The following is a 19,787-nucleotide window of genomic DNA, read 5'->3' as shown; positions in this document are numbered from 1 at the left end:
ACACTGTCCCCCTCTGGATGGGGAGGGGTGTTCTTCCCTTCAGGCATCCCACTGATGCCTCCCTAGCCAGAGCCCTCAACTCCATTCTCTACTTCCCTTCCTTGCTTTAGTTCTCATCCTACCATTAACCGCTATAAACATTTTACACGTTTTGCTTATTAAGTGTATTGCGTCTACCCCAGTAGAATAGAATGTAAGCTCCACGGGATCTAAGCCCGTCTGTTCTCTGCAACATTTCTAGTGCCTCGAGCATGCCGCCATAGAGTAGATGGATAAATATTTGCAAAATGAAAAAAAAAAATCAACTTGTAATGAACACAGGGGATAAGAACAGATGGGGTCTCTGGGCATGACCCACCTCCCTGCGGGCCCTAACCTCAGACGCAGCCTTCTGGTCCTCCAACAGGTGGGGGACCTGGGCGTGCCTGGGTTCTTCTCCACCTGATTCCTCAGTGCCCTAGGTGGGCTGGGGCTGGTAGCTGTGGAGCCTGCAGTCCTGGATCGAAGGGGCCGCGCTCCCTCCTGGCGGGCGGGGGGCCGAGTGGGGAGCGAGCCCGGCAGGGGAGGAGCTGGGGAGCGGAGCGAGGAGGAGCGGCGGGCGCGGGCAGGGAGCGCAGCGCCGGAGCCGCAGGGCGCTGGGAGCGCGGAGGAGGTGGGAGCGCGAAGCGCGGCGGGGCAGAGCCCCGGGGCGGCGGGGCGGCTGCGCCCTGAGCTCCGCGGGGTTGTGGCGGAGGCCGAGCGATCGCTGGCGGAGACGCGGCGCGAGGAGCCCAAGCGGTGAAGGCGAGCCTGGCGTCTGTCCGCACCTGCAGCCGCGGAGCGGGTGAGTGCCGAGCCGCGTGCCGCCGGACAGGGGCAGGGGGCGCGCCGCCGCCGCGCGTGGCAGTGCCCGACCTGGGGTTCCGGAGAGCGCGGGGACCGGGGCACCCTCTTTGGCCCCCGGTGGCCCGCCTCCCCGCGCCTTCAGACGGGAGGGGAGTGTGGCGCCGAGGACCTGCGGCTCCCAAGGGGAACGTCGGGGTCGCCCTCCGGAGCCCCGGGACCGTGGCGTGGGCCGAGGCAGCCGTCGGGGCGGCTGAGGGGTCTCCTGCGCTTTCCGGGTGCCCCCGCTCAAGCCAGACCGGGCGGGGCACGAGGTGTGCCCCCAGGCCGGGCTACGTCGCCCCCAGGTGGTCCCAGGCGGAGGGAAGCCGGGCGCTGCCCCCTGCCGGCCAGGTCTGGGCGCGGTGCCGCGGCGGGGCTGCCCTTTCTGGAGAGGACGCGGAGCATCCAGTGTGGGGGCTCCAGTGTGGGCTTTCGGGTGGGCCCGACTTGCTTGTGACCTTGGGCAGGTCGCGGCATGTCTCGGAGCCTCAACATGCTCATATGTCAACTGGAGGAGATACTTCTCCATCTCTGCTGACTCGTGGGAATACAGGAGGGGCCGGATGGGTGTCTTCATAGACTGTGAAGTTCTGTACAAACCCTCACATAATGTCAGAACTGGAAGAGCACTAAGAAATCTGCTAATTGCAGGTGCAAAATGTGTGGAATAAATCTTGCCCAAGGTCACACTACTTGTAGGAAAAGAGAAAACAAAAATCCTGCCTTGCTATTTCTGGGGAAGTTCAAGGATTAGGAGCCAGACTGTCAGGCTGGCTGCATTAATGAACTGGCCTCAGCTACCTACTAGCTGTGTGATCAGAGAGCCCTTAACTTCTCTGAGCCTTGGTTTTCTCCCTTATGAAACGAGGATAACAACACCCCTCACAGTCTTGCTGTGCAAATCAAACGGGATCATTGCTGAGACGAACACCTGGCCCCAAACAAGAGCTCAGTCATTGGTGGCTGTGATTTGCTCTGATGAGTTGGAGCAATTCCTGTCTCTTCCTTGGAAGCACCTTCTGGTGTTTTCCAGATGAGTGTGCATGGTGGGTCTGTGCCTTTCTCTGGACCACAGGGTCACTGTGGGGTGACAGCCCTCCTCCCCGGGGATATTAAAGGACCCTATAGGAGGGCCACTTAGGCAGCTGGGCCTTTTCCAGCTTGTAACGTTGTCCAGCTGGTGGGCAGAGGTGGGTGGGCTTTGTCCTGTCATGGAGGCATCCAGGAAGCCAGGACTTGGAGGGTGGAGACAGTGCGGGTCCAGACCAGCTGTACATGATTGGAAGGCCTGGGGCATCCTCTCTCCTCCACCTGGTACAGGGTCAGAGCTACAGAGATGCTTCCTGAAGCTTGTCAGCTGCCAGTGGGTAAATAATTGAGGATGGGTCCTGTGGCCACCCCTCTGCTCCTAGGCCACAGATAGATGACTCTTCTTTCTGGCAAGGGTGATGTGAATCTAAGCAGAAGTAGTTTCTCAGAGCTTGGAGCATCCAGACCTGAGAGGTCCCTTTCCTTGCACAGATGGCTCCCTCTGAGGCCCACAGAGCCGAAGGGGTCTGCCCAAGGTCAGCAGCATCTGGGAGCTGAATTCGGCCTTAACTTTCTCTCTCAGCGGCAGTTAACACTTCCACACCTTCCCTCCAGAAGCATTCTCTTGTGACTTAACGCTATTACAGTTTTCCTTGTCTTCTCTGTTGTTTTCACCGAACAGTTTCCTTTTTACAGCCATTAGATGCCCTGCTCTCCAGGGCCCTCCTCTCCTCATAGTCAACCACTCTCTGGGCGAGTGCACCCACCCCACTGGCTTTATTTACCATCTCCATGCACATGACTCATAAATCTCTGTCCCCAGCCCAGATCACTCCTCTGGGCTAGGGACCCACACACATTTACTGTCACCAGGCACTGTTCAGGCCCTGGGAATAGAGCGATGAGCTTGACAGAAGGGGTGTTTGGTAGGGGTCTGTGCGGTGGCGGGTGTGTGGTGCACAGAGACAAGGAATTAACAACCAAGTGGAAAAGATCGGCTGGTGTTGAATGCTGAAAACGAACCAGCCCAGGAGGACACGGCAGAGCAGGAGAGCCACTGTACCTCAAAGCAGTGAGGTTTAAGGGGGGCAGCTGGTAGGAGGTGGGGGTCAAGGAGGTGGCAGGGGTGGAGGCCCGTCATGTAGGGCCTCACAGGCCAGAGTGAGGGTTTGGGGTTTTATTCTGAGTGCTACGGAAGCCCCTGAAAGGTTAAATAGAAGGGGACAGAGATGGGGGCATAGTCGTGGAAGAGTGCTTACCTGCCATGCCTGAGGTCCTGGGTTTGATCCCCAGCACCTCCCACAACTACAAGAAAGAAAGAAAGAAAGAGAGAGAGAGAGAAAGAGAGAGAGAGAGAGAGAGGGGGGGGGGGGAGGGAGGGAGGGAGGGAGGGAGGGAGAAAGGAAGGGAGGGAGGGAGGAAATGCTACTATTTACATTATTATTACTTTGTTGCTGGGACTCAAACCCAGGGCCTCAAATATGCATGTTAGCCACACCCCAGTCCAAATGCTATAATTTCTCCAGGGCCCATTTGAAAGAAGATTCTAGATTGACTGTGAGAGCTCTGGGGGCTGAGTGGGGGACAGAATAGGTAAATTTTCAAGGGGTTTCTAGACAGAGGCAACAAGAGGCACAAACAACCTGGAATCCAGAAAGAGGTGAAAGGCCAGACTGTGCTCTGGGGGCCAGGGAGGGCGTCCTGAGGTCGGGGCTTCCACATTGAAGGGGGATGGGAAGGACTTCTCTTCCACGCAGAGGGAACAGCCGGAACTGAGATGCAGATGCCCCAGAAACAAGTAGAGAAGACAGAGGGAGGAGGCAGAATCTGTAGGGGGTGACAAGTCCGAGGCTCTAGATCTGGCCGTAGATTTGGGTGAGGCTCAGGGTCCTCACCCTTTATATGAAATAAGGGATTAAGTGTTAAGAATCCCAAGTTGTGAGACTAAGCCGGGATCGTGGCTCAGTGGTAGAGCACTTGCCTAGCATGCGCAAGGCCCCGGGTCTGATTCCCAGCACCAAAAGAGAAGACAATTAAGTTTCAGGGCTAGGTAAGTGAGACTAGGGTACAGCCTGTCCGAGGGGCTGGTGTGGCTGAGAAAAGATGGCGGCTGGATTGATGTGGGGGTCCCCTGGGGGATATCCAAGAGGGATGACCAAAAGACATTTAGGGCTAAGGGTTCAGAGAGGGGAGTCAAAGAAAGGTAAAACCTGGGGCTGGGGATGTGGCTCAAGCGGTAGCGCGCTCGCCTAGCATGCGTGCGGCCCGGGTTCGATCCCCAGCAGCACCACATACCAACAATGATGTTGTGTCCGCCGAGAATTAAGAAAAAATAAATAAATGTTAAAATTTAAAAAAAAAAAAAAAAAGAAAGGTAAAACCTTAGAAATGTAATATATTTCTGGACAGGTTTAATAAACTCGAATAATTTTGGAAAAAGAAAGGGCCCAGTGTGGTGGTGCAGTCTTATAATCCTAGCTACGCGGGAGGCTGAGACAGGAGGATCTCAAATTGAAGGCCAGCCTGGGCAATTTAATGAGGCCCTGTTTCAAAATAAATAGTAAAATGGGCTGGGGTTGTTGCTCAGTGGTAGAGCACCCCTGCGTTCAATCCCAGTACCTAGGGCAGGACGGGAGTAGAAAAGAAAAGATAAAAGAAACCTAAAGCTGTCAGCATTCTTCTTTCATTCATTCCTTGAATCAATCTCTATGGAATATCTGTAAATGTTAAGCCCCAAACATGGCACTATGAACAAACTGGGTGGATCGCTCCAGAAACGTCTCTTGTGGAACAGAGACTCACCAACACTGGGCTGCATGACGCAGGGTGTAGATTATGGATCACCAACGCCCCACACCGGTACAAGGAGCAGGACAAGCTTCAGTAAAGAGAACAGTTGACTTTGGTCCTGACAGTGAACTAGAGTTGGGGGCCAGTGGAGGGACAGGCACTGGGCTTCCTGACCCACACGCTCCCCTTTCCTTCTGGAGTTCAAGTCTGGCAGGGAAACAGGATGTTGGCAAGTGAGCCCTGTCCAGGGGAGTGCAGCATGATGCCTACAGAGGAAGCCCCAAGGGGCAGAGAGGAGGGAGTGATCAGTTCCATCCCATCCTAGGGGCCAGGGGAACCTCTAGAGAGGGTAGAGGAGACCAGCAGAAAGGCATTCTGGGTAGAGGGAATAGGCTAGGCAAAGACTCAGAAGTAAGAACCAGTCAGTGTCTTCGCAAGCACAAGGCTCAGCTAAGAGAAGGGTGGAGGCATGATCTTTTGCTGAGTCCAGGTGAAGCAGGGTCACGAGGGGAAGGAGCTGCTCTGTGGGACCTCTGGATGGGTAAACAACAGGAAATGAAAAAGGATTTGGGGTGGATTGCAGACAAGGGCTCTCCAAGGTTCAGTCCTGTGGGATGGGTGTCATCGGCTCCCATTCCTCTTCACTCGCTGCTTCTTGCTGGTTCTGTTCCTTCTGTGGGCAGCCTCAAAACCACTTCCAGACGGGGCGCAGTGGTGCACATCTGTAATCCCAACAGCTTGGGAGACTGAGGCAGGAGGACTGCAAGTTCAAAGCCAGCCTCAGCAATTTCACAAGACCCAGAGCAACTTAGTGAGACCTTCTCACAATAAAAAAAATCAAAAGGGCTGGGGATGTAACTCCATGGTTAAGCACCTTTGGGTTCAATCTCCAGTATCACAAAAAAAACAAAACACTTCCGGAGTGGGATCTCAGGGTTGCAGCTGGTTACCTACTCTGTTGTCCTGCACAATCCACTGTCATCCTCATCGCATCTGTGGTCCCGGGTACCTAGAATGTTTCCCCAGGGCCACTCTGTCTTCCTAAGAGCAGTGTTCACATCTGTATTGCTCATGCCAACACCTGGTAGGCTTTACTACTTATTGAATGTAGGAGGAAACAGGCTCAGAGAGGTTGAATAACCTACCCAAAGTCCCACAGCTAGTATATGGAGCTGGTAAAGTGCGTTGTCCACCTGACTCTGTAGCTCTACCTAACTCTGAAGCCTGTGCTCCTAATCATTGCCGCATTGTGCCTCTCAGCAGGGAAAGCAGATGGTGAATGGTGGGATTGGATCCTGTAAACACTAACATATTCCGTGTTTGACTTCTAGGAAATGAATTCCTGCTGTCAGTACCTTGTTCTTCCAGACTGGAGAAGACAGCTTCTCCTCTGTCCTGAAAATGGTTTCCATCCATCAGCTCAAGTGCTCTCTGGGAATCCAGATGTACAACATCTGGGGTGGGGAGAGGAGGCAGGTTCAACTCCAGGGGCAGGGAGTGCAGTTTTAAAGGCTTCTTGAAGAGTGTGGTCAGGCCGACAGTCTCCTCCCAGGGTTACTCCCCTGCTGTGTTGGGGAGACTTGAAAATGCCAACAGCGCATGGCATGAACCTCTGGCTACTTTTGTCCTTCATCTCAATTTCCTGTTGCCAGTTGGAGGCAGTGGAAGGAGCCTGGATGGGATTCTGGAGATTTGGTCTCTGTCTGTAACTCCCTGTGTGACTTTGAGAAACAGTTTGACCCTCTCTGAGCTCATCTCCCCGTTAGCAGCATGAGGGAATTGTACTAGATGATTCCTAAGAGTCCTTCCCACTCTGATGCTGAGATCCTTGGTGAGCCCCGGGCTGCCTTCTCATTACCTTCGCTACTCAGTCTGGGCTGGGAGGCTGCAGCAGCACCAGCCTCACCTGGACCTTCCCAGACCCTCAGACTCTTAGGCCCCGCTCCAGGCCACAGAATCTGCATTTTTAACAAGAGCCCCCGGTAATGCCTACGCACAGCCAATGTGAGAAGCTTGCACAATTCCTACCCTTTCTTTTGGGCCATGCCAAGTGCTGGAGGCCTGGCAGAGGGAGGCTCTGTTCAGGCAGGTGAGCTGACTTTGCCTTGTGCCTCCTATGAGTAGGGCCCTGTGGAGTCTGGCAAGCCCAGATTCCAATCCTAAGTCCTCTGAGTCCCAGCTTTGGGACCTCAGTTCGGCCATTTCTCTGAGCCTCGGTTTTCTCTCCTGAGGAGTGGGAAGATAATTCCAGGACTCATTTCAGAGTAGTGGTTAGACTTCACCAGGTAACAGGAGTCACTGAGACACCAGCTCCTGGCAGGAAGTCAACTCTCAGTAGATGTTGACCAGGACTTTACTACCACCCTTTTTCAGCTGGGCCTGCTCCCTTGATGACATGGCTCCCGTGTTGTCCCTGTCCCAGGAATGCACCGAGCTCCCAGAGGAGTGTGATATCACCCCTGTTGAGCATCCTGGGTCTGGGACAGCACTGTCCAACAGAAACATAATGCAGGGGGGACAGGCTTGTAGCCTAGCAGCAGAGCACTTGTCTATCTAGCAGGACAAGGTCCTGGTTCCATCCCAGCACACACCAAAAAAAAAAAAAAGTATATATACATATGTGTGTGAATGTGTATGTGTGTGTGTGTGTGTGTGAGTGTGTGTATAACACAGTTGACAAACATGGTTTTTTTAGATTTAGAAAATTTAGATCACTGGGCATGGTGGCACATACCTGTAATCCCAGCAACTCAAGAGACTGAGGTAGGAAGATTACAAGTTCAAGGCCAGCCTCAGCAACTTAGCAAGACCCTATCTCAAAGTAAAAAAATAAAAAGGTCTGGGGATGTAGCTCAGTGGTAAAGTGCCCCTAGGTTCAATCTCCAGAACCTCCCCCCGCCCCCCCAAAAAAAATTAGATTTAGAAAATTTAGGAATAGCCATGTTAAAGTGAAATTAATTTTAATTGTTTTATTAACTTACTCTATCCAAATAGTAACATTTTCAACACATAACATATAAAAAATTGTTTCATTCTTCTTATGACTTGTCTTTGAAATCCGGTGCTTTGTTACACTTACAGCAGGTCTCAGTGGCTACAGTTCAAGCACTCAGTGGCCAGAGGTCGCCACTAGGGGCTATTCTGGTTCCTCAGCTTTGGCTTTCCATCCAGGCTGTGCGTGTGTGACCTTGAGCGAGTCAGTTTACCCCATCTGGAGCTCAGTTTCTTCATCTGGGAAATGGGTATGCTGATTCTGCCCCAAGGGGTATCGTTAGGGGCAGTTGGTGGGAGTTTAAAATCTCAGTGCTCATTTCCCACAGGCATGGGGGAGTCCACTGAGCGGGCAGCTCTTGCCTTTTGGCAGATGTGTGATTGTTCAGGATGGTCCCTTGCCTGTGACAAGGCTGGAGGTAGGAGGGGGTTAGCTTCTCCTACTTTCTACCCATTGCAAAGGCCTTGAGAACAGGGTTCACCTGTGTTTGATTTTCTAAAAATAACCAGTTGTCATGACGGAGCTAACTGGATGTGATCCAGGCTGGTGGGTTTCTATCCTGGCTACCCCTAGAGGTGCTTGGAGAGATTTCAGAGATCACAGTGCCTGGGCGCTACACCCTGGGAATGAGGTCTAGATATCTGGATTTTGGGGTGTGTGTGTTTAACAAATTGATATGTTTAAAGCTCCCCTAGGAGTTCAAATAGTCACCAGGAGAATCTGATTTGGTCCAATGGTCTCATTTTCAAGTTAGGGAAACTGAGGCCCATAGGAGGAGCTGACTCATCCAGGATGACTCAGAGTCGCCAGCGGAGCCGGGCTAGAGCCCAAGACCCTGCTCTCAGGCCCTGTTATATCCTTGGCCTGAAAAGTGACCTCTCCCCAGTGTCACCCTTCAGGACTAGCCTGTGGCATCTCTGCAGGAAGTGCCCCCTGACCTTCCTGAAGCCCCTCTAGGCTCAGGTGCCCCTCTCCTGAGTGCCTACCACCATGACTCCCACCATGCTAGCTGTCTCTGTCACTGGACCATGTGTTCCTTAAATGCAGGGACTGTTTCTTCCTCACACTGGCCCAATACAAGGGATCAAGCAATATCTGCCTGTTTTAGTACCAGTATATTTCCTGCTCTGATTCTTTGTCCCTGTTATATCCTTGGCCTGAAAAGTGACCTCTCCCCAGTGTCTTCCTCCAGGGCCAGTGCGCCGGCCTGGTCCTGTTCTCATGGCAGTGGCAGAGTGCAAATGGAAGAATGCACAGCCCTTTGGGGACAAATTTTGGAGCTGGCTCACTGTTGATTCTGCTTTACTCTGTTGGTCATAGCTAGACAATACTGGCCCAGACCTGAGGGACAAGAAAATACCCTCTGTTTAGTAGGGCAAGATGGAGATAGTACAGGGTGGAAGTACTGAGCTGACCTGGAGGGCTGCCGAGCTTGCCTTGTGATCTTGGGCAAGTCACACACCTCTCTGGGCATCAGCAATGTCAGCTGTTTGAAATAGAAGAACATTTTAAAAGTCTCTTCTAAATCATGTTTGCCAGGGAGGACCATCGGTTACAACTCCAGGAGACCTTCTTATCCAGGGTGGGTACATTCTGAGATCCTCTGTGATGCCTGAGACCGAAGCTAGAGCTGAACCCCATATAATGGTTTATTCTTGTACATCTGTATTTATATAAAGTCTGTGTTGGTTTTTTGTTGTTGTTGTTGTTTTGTTTTGTTTTTTGCTACTGGGGACTGAACCCAAGGCAGTTTACCACTAAGCCACATCCCCAGGCCTTTTTATTTTTTATTTAGAGACAGGGTCTCGGGAAGTTGCTTAGGGCCTTGCTAAATTGCTGAGGCTGGCTTTGAACTTGGGATCCTCCTGTCTCAGCCTCTGCATCTGCTGGCACTACAGGCATGCACCACCATGCCTGGACTATAATAAAGTTTGATTTATAAGCTGAGCACAATATGAGATTAACAAATAGCTGGCAATCTTCTGCAGTTGAGCTCTTGCCTAGCAAGAGAGAAGCCCTTGGTTTGATCCCCAGCACAGCAAAAAATAAAAGCTATGTGAATATGATCATGCTCGCTTTGTCGGAATATCTTGTTGCCCTGTCCTCACCTTTCTCATGATGATGCCTGCACTGTGAGGTGAATGACGTAGCTCTTGGCGTAGCGTTAACTCCTACCTAAGTGTTATTTGAACACAAACACTGCGATTCCAGGACACTTGATCTTATAGCAGCTGTTAAGTGACTAACGTGCAAGTAGCGTCCATGTGTATACACACAGACATGTGTGTATTTGTAGGATGGTTACACTGGACAAAGGGATGATTCACATCCTGGGCGAGACTGAACAGGACACTGTGAGATTTTATCACACTGCTCAGAATGGTGCATACTTTAAAACCTATGAATTGCTTGTTTCTGAAACTTCCCTGTAATATTTTCAGTTGATTGTGGGCAACTGAAACTGTGAAAAGCAAAACCACAGAAAGAGGGGGGCAGGTACTGCTGGAACTGGAATTTATGGAGCATTTACTATGTGCCTGTCACTTTCCACCCAGCCCACTGAAACCTAACAGAGTTAGGTTTCATGAACCTCACAGAGTTCCATCTCACATGGCATCTGGCTTCTTCTGCCCAATTTTGTGATTCATCTGTGTGGTTGTATACATCTAGGGTCCCTTCTCACTGAGGCACAGTATTCTACTGTCTGGGTTGGGTGCTATTACACTCCCCATTTTCCATATGCAGAGCCTGAGCACAGAGTGTCAGTGATGAGCCCAGACTTTGCTGTAACCTACAGAACTGGTGCATAAAAGCTAGGTATGGTAGCCTGGTGTGGTGGTACATGCCTGTAATCCCAGCAGCTTGGGAGGCTGAGGCAGGAGAATCATGAGTTCAAAGCCAGCCTCACCAAAAGTGAGGCTCTAAGCAACTTAGTGAGTTTCTGTCTCTAAAAAATAAAATGCAGGCTAGGCACAGTGGTGCATACCTATAATCCCAGGAGCTCTGAAGGCTGAGACAGGAGGATCTCAAGATCAAAAGCCAGCCTCAGCAATGGCAAGGCACTAAGTAACTCAGTGAGACCCTGTCTCCAATAAGATATAAAAATTGGGCTGGTGATGTGGCTCAATGGTTGAGTAACCCTGAGTTTAATCCCTGGTACCCCACCCCCCGAAAAAACCCTGGGCACGGTGGTGCACACCTGTAATCCCTGAAGCTTGGGAGGCTGAGGCAGGAGGATCTCAAGTTCAAAGCCAGCCTCAGTGACTTAGCAATGCCCTGAGCAATTAGCAAGACCCTGACTCTAAATAAAAAATTAAAAGGCCTGGGGATGTGGCTAAGTGGTTAAGCACCCCTTGGATTCAATTCCTGGCACACACACACACACACACACACACACACACACACACACACAAATCAGTGCATAAAGTTCTTAGGTACTTGGGCATTTAATCACTACTTTTTCGTTTTTTGGGGGGTAAAGTTTTTATAAAAGCGAAAGTGTTCAAAACACAACTGTTCATGCAGACTGATGAATTATCACAAGATGAAATGTGCAGTTCAAGAAAACATGACCTGCCCTGGGAAGCCCTCCTACTCCCTCCACCCCTCGCCCCTCCCTCAGGAGTCACACTGTACCCTGACTTCCACGTGTGGGGCTCAGTTTTGCCTGATCATGAACCTCACAGAGTTCCATCTCTCATGGCATCTGGCTTCTTCTGCCCAATTTTGTGATTCATCTGTGTGGTTGTATACATCTGGGGTCCATTCTCACTGAGGCACAGTATTCTACTGTTTGAAACTGCCACCCTTACTTATCCATTGAACTGTCGATGGTAGTTTAGTTCGTCTCCAGTTTGGGGTTGTCACAAAGAGTGCTGTTGTGGACAATTCTTGTGTACATATTTGGTAGATCTAATGGCTTCCCCACCCCCACCGCGTGGTGCTGGGGCTGGAACCGGGATCTGACTTGTGGTAGGCAAGTACTCTACCTCTGAGCCACATGCCCAGTCCCGAGGGTGGGGTGGGTGTACAGCGCGGGGTGGAAGTGCTGGGTCAGAAGTTGGCCTGCTGCACATTTTCTGCATTCTCCCGATTTTGTAATTAGAGAAACTGAAGCGCAAGAGGGATTTGTGTGCACCTCAAGACACCGATCAGAGTTCAAAACTTGCACCCAGAGAAATGCACGCACACACACACACACACACACACACACGTGCCCACACACCCATACCCATGTGAAGATTTTTTAGTCATCATCTATTTTATGTTTAACCCTCCTGACGTCGCTGGGAGGGCATACTTCATTCTTTGATTTTCTAGAGGGAAAAACTGAGGCTGCAAGATGACCTCCCTCTGGACTTGTGGAATGACCCCCCAGGGCCCTCAGCCCTACCACACAGCTTCTAGAGAGCTCACCGGAATTCCTCTGTGTGTGTGTGTGGGGGGGTCACTGGGTCTGTTTTACTGCAACAAATCTTTTATCACAGGCCTCTGGGCCTTTTTCCACCCCCTCTGAAAGGACAAGAATAGCTTCTGAGGACCCATTAACGGCATGCATCCTCTTTGTTTTTGGCAGGGTTTTATGACTCAGTTAAAGACCCTTCACAGAGGAGAGGCAACTGATCTTCCGGCCAGCCCAGTGAGCCCTGGGGAGCAAGCTCAGGTTTAGAGGAATAAAAAGGACACCTGCTGGGTGCCAGCCGCTCTGCCACTGTTGTCCCAGCTTAGCTGAAGCCACAGAACAATTCTTGGAGAAAGGTGTTGTTACCCTAATTTACAGATGAGGAAGAAGGGCCCAGGAGGTGAATGGACTTGGCTGGGATCCCACGGTAGGGATTGTTTGGTGGGAAAGAACTGAAATTCCTCTGCCTTACAGTGATTCCCAGGGCCTGCTGTGTCCATTGGAACTGGCGCAGCTGGAAAAAGATTGAAATGGGGTTTTTTTCATCCCCCCTTTTGAATCTTCTTTGCTGGGGATGGAACCTAGGGCCTCACAGGTGTGAGGCAAGCACTCTACCCCTGAGCCACATCCCAGCCCGGAAAGACTGACTTAGTACAAATGAGGCTTCCTGGGTAGAAGGTCACTCATAGGCATCTACATGTCCCTGGAAGAGGCCCAAGGAGTTCCCGGACAGGAGGTCCTCCACCCAGGACAAGTGGGGTCCGTGGTGGAGGAGAGGGAAAAGCCTTGCATCGCGTGTCAGAGACCCAGGTTTATGTAGGAAAGCAGACCCACATTCCAGGAGAAGCCAGCCATCTCAAGGGAGGGATGTGCTTTGGGGGTTCCTGGTTCTTGTTTTGAAGGAGACTTGGTGAGGGGTGGGCTTGGGAAGGTCTGTGACGATGGCCTCAGGCTGGTGACCTCAAGGCTTATGGTGGTCTGTTTGTTCTCAGGCTCCTTAGGCTGATGAGGTCTTCATGATCTGATCAATAGAAAAGGCCGGAAAATCCCCTAAATGATACATTTCTTCCGATGCTCGCTCTCTCTTTGCACAATCTATTTATTGATGGACTAATTAACAGCACACAAGGTAGTTTTTACAAGAGGGTGAGTTTGCAGTAACTCTAAGATTTACAGATTTCCCAGAAATTTGGGAGTGGACAGGCCCGGGAGAGGGACTGGCTTGGGGGAGTGACAGACCTGGGACAGGATGCAGAACCTCAAGTTAAAATTATTTCCTCATCCTTTCTATCTATTTGAACTCCTTTATGTCTCCTTCCTACCTGTTTGTTTTGTTTGTTTTTTCTTTGTTTCATACTAGGGATTGAACTCAGGGGTGCTTAACCACTAGTCTCATCCTTGACTCCTTTTTATGTTTTATTTAGAAACAGGGTCTTGGGCTGAGGATGTGGCTCAAGCGGTAGCACGCTCGCCTCACATGTGTGTGGCCCGGGTTTGATCCTCAGCACCACATACAAACAAAGAAGTTTGTGTCCGCTGAAAACTAAAAAATAAATATTAAAAAAAAATTTCTCTCTCTCTCTCTCTTAAAAAAAAAAAAAAGAATGAAAAAAGAAACAGGGTCTCCCTAGATTGCTCAGGTCTTGCTAAGTTTCTGAGGCTGCCTTTGAACTTGAGATCCTCCTGCTTCAGCCTCCTGAGCTTCTAGGGTTACGGGTGTGACCCACTGTGCCCGGCCCTCTACCTGTTTCTGATTTCTTGTATCCTGCCTCACAGGGAAGGCTGCAAGGTGCCTTCCTTCTCTGAGTCAGGTGGTTCTTCTCTCTGTTTCTTCGCCTGCCCCACTCTCCTGCTGATCTCCGATCTCTGAAGATCTGTTTTCACTTACAAACATATCATTCCCTACATACGTATGTCTGCTTGTAGTATGTGTGTGTATATGTATGCATGTATGTAGTGTGTACACACACACATAAGTATATATTATATGTAAAGATTGGAGAATAATAATAAATACCCATTTACCCACCACCACTTTTAAAAAATAGAACATTGGGGCTGGGAATGTAGCATGTTGGTTGAGTGCTTCCCTAATGTGTAAGGGACCTGGGTTCCATCCCAAGCACCACACATACACACACACACACACATACACACACGTGTGTGCACACACAATCATTCAAACATTATTGACAGCCTTAAGACCCTTCATGATTACATTCTCACATCCTTTTCCGTCCAGGGGTAACCAATATCAGTTTATCACTTGCTTTTCCTGTGGTCTTGCCACATGTATTTCTCCTTTGAAAAAGTCTATTTCTTCTTTTTGGTAATACTGGAGATTGAACCAGGGGGGCCCAGCTACATGACCCGTCCTTTTTATTTTTATTTTTAAAATTTTGAGTCTTGCTAAATGGCTAAGGCTGGCTTCCTGTGATCCTCCTGCTTCAGCCTCCTGAGTTACTAGGATTGTAGGAGTGCGTTACCACTCCCTGCGGTTTCTTTTCTTTTTGACTTTGGCACTCAGTCTTGTTTGTGAAAATCCCCATTTGATGGGTTTAGCTTTGTCTATGCTGTTTGGCTTCTCATAGCCCTCCATCATAGGGATGTGCCACATTGTACCATGCTGCTGTTGCTGGGTGCCTGTGCTGTTTCTGACTTGCTTACAGTCAGTGCTACCAAGATCCTCCTGTTTCTGTCTGATGCACAGAAGCTTCTCTGCCGTGCATTACCCAGGAGTGCAAGTACTGGGTCATGAGTTAGTTATCACAACTCTAGTTTTATAATTGTTTGCTAACAGGGCTTCCCCGGTTTATACTCAACTCTTGGCAGGGGACAGTTCCTCTCGCTCCCCACTCTTTAATCATCAGATTAAAAATCGCTTGCCTACCTGCTGTGTGGAAATGGTTCTCGCTGTCACGTGAATTTTCTAGGGAAAGAGAGAGAGAGTTGCTCACAGAGCCGAGGCATCTGTCTCCACGGGCAGCATAATGGCAGGACCCCCAGCTTTGTTCAGGATGGGGAAGGACAGCAGCAGGAAAGGAGGGGGACAGCCTCAGAATCCCTCCGCTTCCTGCGAAGCTCCAGCCCAAGTGTCCTCACCACTCTGCTCCTGTCCTTCCTCCCAGGATGTCACCAGGGCTTGCTCATCGGCCAGCCTCTCAGGCCTCTCTGAGCCCACGCCTTGCCCTGAGATGAGCTCACTGGAATGCCCGGAGCCCATGACCGCATGAGCTTGTGGGCAGGCCCAGCAGCCTCCGTGGGAAATGCCGGCACCTCGCTCGCCCAGGCTGTCTGGAGGGAAGAAAATTCCACACAGTCCAACTGGACTTCACATCTTCTCTGTGAACCAAAGTGGGAGGGACAACAGCCAGAGGCTTTGGAGGAGAGCCTGGGATGTTTGAGGGCAGGAGGACCATGTTGTCCCCTATCACCACGGGGACCCAAAACCATTCCTGGAGGCTTGTCTGCCTGAATTGCAGCTCTGTGGAGAAAGGTGGGGGTTTTGAGAGCTCAGGACCCAGTTCTTCCACTTCCAGCTGGGTGACTTTGGATAGGTGACATCACCTCTCTGAGCATCCATTGGTCCATTTATAAGTTGGGGACCATTTTGCCCCCTTGACAGGTTGGGTGACTCTTCGTCCCAGGACTGACTCAGTGCCTGGACCCATAGCAAGAGTTTCACAAAAAAGTATATTATATTTCAAATTTTGGGATATGTTTTGGGGTTGATAGCTAAGAATGAGTTTTCTTACATTGAAGCTGTATCCCTTCTCCAGGAGGATATATCTTTAAGATGAAGCACCCACAAGATTGAGAAATGGGACAGAATATCACATTGCAGATTTAGCTTCTGAATGTTTTCAAATCAATCCATCCAGACAGACTGACCTTCCTAACAAAGCCCTGAGCTGAGCTCAGGGGGTACAACAGTAATGATTCTTGACATTGCTCAGCTCTTTACTGGGTACCCAGGACCGGCCTTGCCAGGAGCAGTGTAAGTTCCCAGCATCCCTGGGAGGCAGGTTGGATGGCCACTGTTTGGCCATTGTTCAGGGAAGGAAACCTGAGACTCAGAGAGGAGAAGGGATTTTCCCAAGGCTGCACAGTAAGTCTGGAGAGCAGAGATTAGAGCCCAGGTGGTCCCAGCCCAAAGCAGACTTTCCCTGTGCCCTGCCGCCTCCCCAGCCCCTCCCTGCCCCTTCCCTGCACCAGCTGAGTCCTGAGTCTCAGCTCGTTTGGCTTCTCTGCTCTTTACACTTCAGCCAGCTTGGTCATTTGGCCAGACCTGGCCCTTTCTGACTTCTGGGGCTTTGCTCTTGCCCCTTTAACTATCAGGAATGCCAGCCTTCCCAACTCTGACTACCAGACTTTTCCTGAATTTAGCCAGGAACAAGATGTTGTTCTTAAGAATGAGGTGAGGCTGGACATGGTGGCGCATGACTGCAATCCCAGCAATTTAGGAGGCTGAGGCAGGAGATTCCAAGTTCAAGGGCAGCCTGGGCAATTTAGGAAGACTGTCTAAAAATTTTTTAAAAATATAAAAATAAAAAATAAAAACATCTGGAAATGTAGCTCAGTGGTAAAGTGCCTCTGTTCAATCCCCATTATCAGGGGGTAAAAAAGAAAAGGATGATGTGGTGGGTGGGAGTGGGTGATGGATGGAATCTTTGAGATACGTTGTTGAAAAATATTCAAACCATGAAACAAATTCATATATAATCCTAATGATCAAATGTTTTCAAGCGTGTGTACATAAATTCTAAAGTGGTCAAGCATTCCTGGGTTAAATCCCTAGTACCCAACCGGCCCAAAAAAAAATTCAAATGTATTTTCTGGAATTGAACTTTCATCACAAAAATGCCCAGGGATTTAAATGTTTGCAATTCACGTCTTTGCTTAACAAAAAAATATTCTGTTATTTTTTTGACTGTTTATTTGTTTGTTCTAAGGGTCATTCATGCTCCTCCAGAAAATTTGGAAAATTCAAATGAATATAAAAAATGTCACCCCCCCCACACACACACACACACATACACTCCCTTGAGAAATACATTGTGGCGAGCTGGTGTTTTTTCTGGTGGCTTTTGTTTCTCTCCCTGTCACAATTTGGTTTGGCTTGTTTTCATTGCTGAGTAAATAGAAGGATGTTTTCTGATTCTTTCTGATTCATGATTTAGAGAACTGATTTCTCATACTTGCAACAAGCCTGTGATACTTCCAGCTCTGTGATACCTTGTCCCCTGTGGGAATCCTGGGGGTGGGCCTATCACCCTCTGCTCTGACACCTTTGAAAAGGCAGTTTCAGGTCACTGTTGCCAGCCTTAGAGACAGTGTCCTTCTACCTGATAATTTCAGCCTTCAGAATTGTCCTTCTAGAACCTAACTCTTCACTTCTTTCTTTTTTAAAGCCCAGAGCTCCTGAACGTGCGGCCCTCCGGATGAACCCACAGCGATCCGATCCGTGTGTTTCGCCACTTCCTGCTCCTGCATTCTTCTGTCCTGGTAACCGGAATGTTCTGTCTGTTCAGGCTCAAAACATTCAGTGGAACCAGAACCAAAGCTAAGCGTCCCTCAGGATGTGTCAAGATCAATCTGGGGGAACTGAGCGGCTGATTTACTGTCTCTCTGACTCAGCGGGTGCTTCTTTTTGAGTCTAGTTTTAAAAACTCCTGGCAACAACCTGAAATCCAGAACCTTCTCTGATCAGGGATGGGGACATTTTGAAGCTTTTATTCAACACATTGATGTCTCCAGCTTTGCAAAGAGCCAAAATGCCAAAAGCTAGAATCCCAGAGCCCTGCCCACACTTCTGTGAGACCCTGATCATTGTCTAACAAATTCAGCATGTGTCCACTGGGCTGTACCATCTGCTAGGCAAGGTTCCAGAATGGCCAGACATGTCGGGATTCATCTGTTTTAGGAAAAACCTATAACTACCAGCTGGGAGTCGATTTGGTTTTTCTTTCTTTCTTTTTTGGTTCTGGGGTTGAAGCCAGGGGTGCTTAACCACTGAGCCACACTCCCAGCCCTTTTTATTTATTTTTTTTTATTTTGAGACAGGATATCACTCAGTTGTATAGGGCCTCACTAAGTTACTGAGGTTGGCTGTGAACTTGCGATCCTCCTTCCTCAGCCTCCCAAGCTGCTGGGATTACAGGGGTGCACCCCTGCACCTGGCCTTGGTGTTCTAGCCAAGTCTGCAGGTCCTTTCAAGGTGGTCTGTTCTGATGGATGGCCCCTACCAGCATGAAGCCAAAAGATGACCTTACTCTGTAGGCCAGGCGACTGGGAAAGAAGGAGCCTTGTGTGTGGAAGTCTGCAAGGAGAGCGAGCCACCTAGCATGGCCCCGCCCAACCAGTCAGTAGAAGGCTTTCCCCAGGAGGCCTCCAACAGATCCCTGAACACTACGGAAACCTCGGAGGCCTGGGATCCAGGGATCCTCCAGGTGCTCAAGATCTCCCTGGCCGTGGTCCTTTCCATCATCACGCTGGCCACCCTGCTGTCCAACGCCTTTGTACTGGCCACCATCCTGCACACCAGAAAGCTGCACACCCCGGCCAACTATCTCATTGGCTCCCTGGCCACCACCGACCTCCTGGTTTCCATCTTGGTCATGCCCATCAGCATCGCCTATACCATTACCCGCACTTGGAACTTTGGCCAAATCCTGTGTGACATCTGGGTGTCTTCTGACATCACGTGCTGCACCGCCTCCATCCTGCACCTCTGCGTCATCGCTCTGGACCGGTACTGGGCCATCACCGACGCCCTGGAGTACAGTAAGCGCCGGACGGCTGGCCACGCGGCTGCGATGATCGCCGTGGTCTGGGTCATCTCCATCTGCATCTCCATCCCACCCCTCTTCTGGCGGCAGGCCAAGGCTCAGGAGGAGATGTCCGACTGCCTGGTGAACACGTCTCAGATCTCCTACACCATCTACTCCACCTGCGGCGCCTTCTACATCCCGTCCGTCTTGCTCATCATCCTCTACGGCCGCATCTACCTGGCCGCCCGGAGCCGCATCCTGAACCCGCCCTCGCTCCACGGCAAGCGCTTCACCACGGCGCAGCTCATCGCGGGCTCCGCGGGCTCCTCGCTCTGCTCGCTCAACCCCAGTCTCCACGAGGGCCACTCGCACGCGGCCGGCTCCCCGCTCTTCTTCAACCACGTGAAGGTCAGGCTCGCCGACAGCGTCCTGGAGCGCAAGAGGATTTCTGCTGCTCGGGAGAGGAAAGCCACCAAGACGCTGGGGATCATTCTGGGGGCCTTCATCGTCTGCTGGCTGCCCTTCTTCGTGGCCTCCTTGGTCCTCCCCATCTGCCGGGACGCCTGCTGGCTCCACCCGGCCCTCTTTGACTTCTTCACCTGGCTGGGCTATTTAAACTCGCTCATCAACCCCATCGTCTACACCGTGTTCAATGAAGACTTCCGCCACGCGTTCCAGAAAGTGGTCCATGTCCGAAGGGCCTCCGAGTCTCATTAGGTGGCGACTCTTGTTCAGTCTTTTGGGTCCTGTGACTCCGTTGGGATTGTCTTTTAAACTTTTCTTTTTTTGTCCCTCCTCCCCTGGGAACTGGGTTGATTCATGATCTCTTGGGTCAATCAATAGAATTATTCTATTTCCTGAGTCTTGACTTCTGAGCCACCCAAAGCTGGGCCACTGGGTGAAAGGCGAGAGGACTGAATGAAGACTTCCCCTGACCTCA

At 50.6% G+C, this 19,787-nt stretch overlaps 1 protein-coding gene across 1 annotated transcript; it reads left to right on the top strand.

Annotated features, from left to right (window-relative positions):
• Positions 1-585: 585 nt before the first annotated feature.
• On the top strand, positions 586-19,787 carry Htr1d (5-hydroxytryptamine receptor 1D). The gene is made up of 2 exons (XM_078025587.1): positions 586-823; positions 17,489-19,787. The coding sequence occupies exon 2, from the start codon at positions 18,422-18,424 to the stop codon at positions 19,562-19,564; it is 1,143 nt and encodes a 380-aa protein (XP_077881713.1). The 5' UTR covers positions 586-823; positions 17,489-18,421; the 3' UTR covers positions 19,565-19,787.

Source organism: Ictidomys tridecemlineatus, chromosome 11, assembly GCF_052094955.1.
Source record: "Ictidomys tridecemlineatus isolate mIctTri1 chromosome 11, mIctTri1.hap1, whole genome shotgun sequence".
In the NCBI taxonomy this organism is placed as follows: domain Eukaryota; kingdom Metazoa; phylum Chordata; class Mammalia; order Rodentia; family Sciuridae; genus Ictidomys; species Ictidomys tridecemlineatus.
This window is presented reverse-complemented; position numbering and strand designations above follow the sequence as displayed.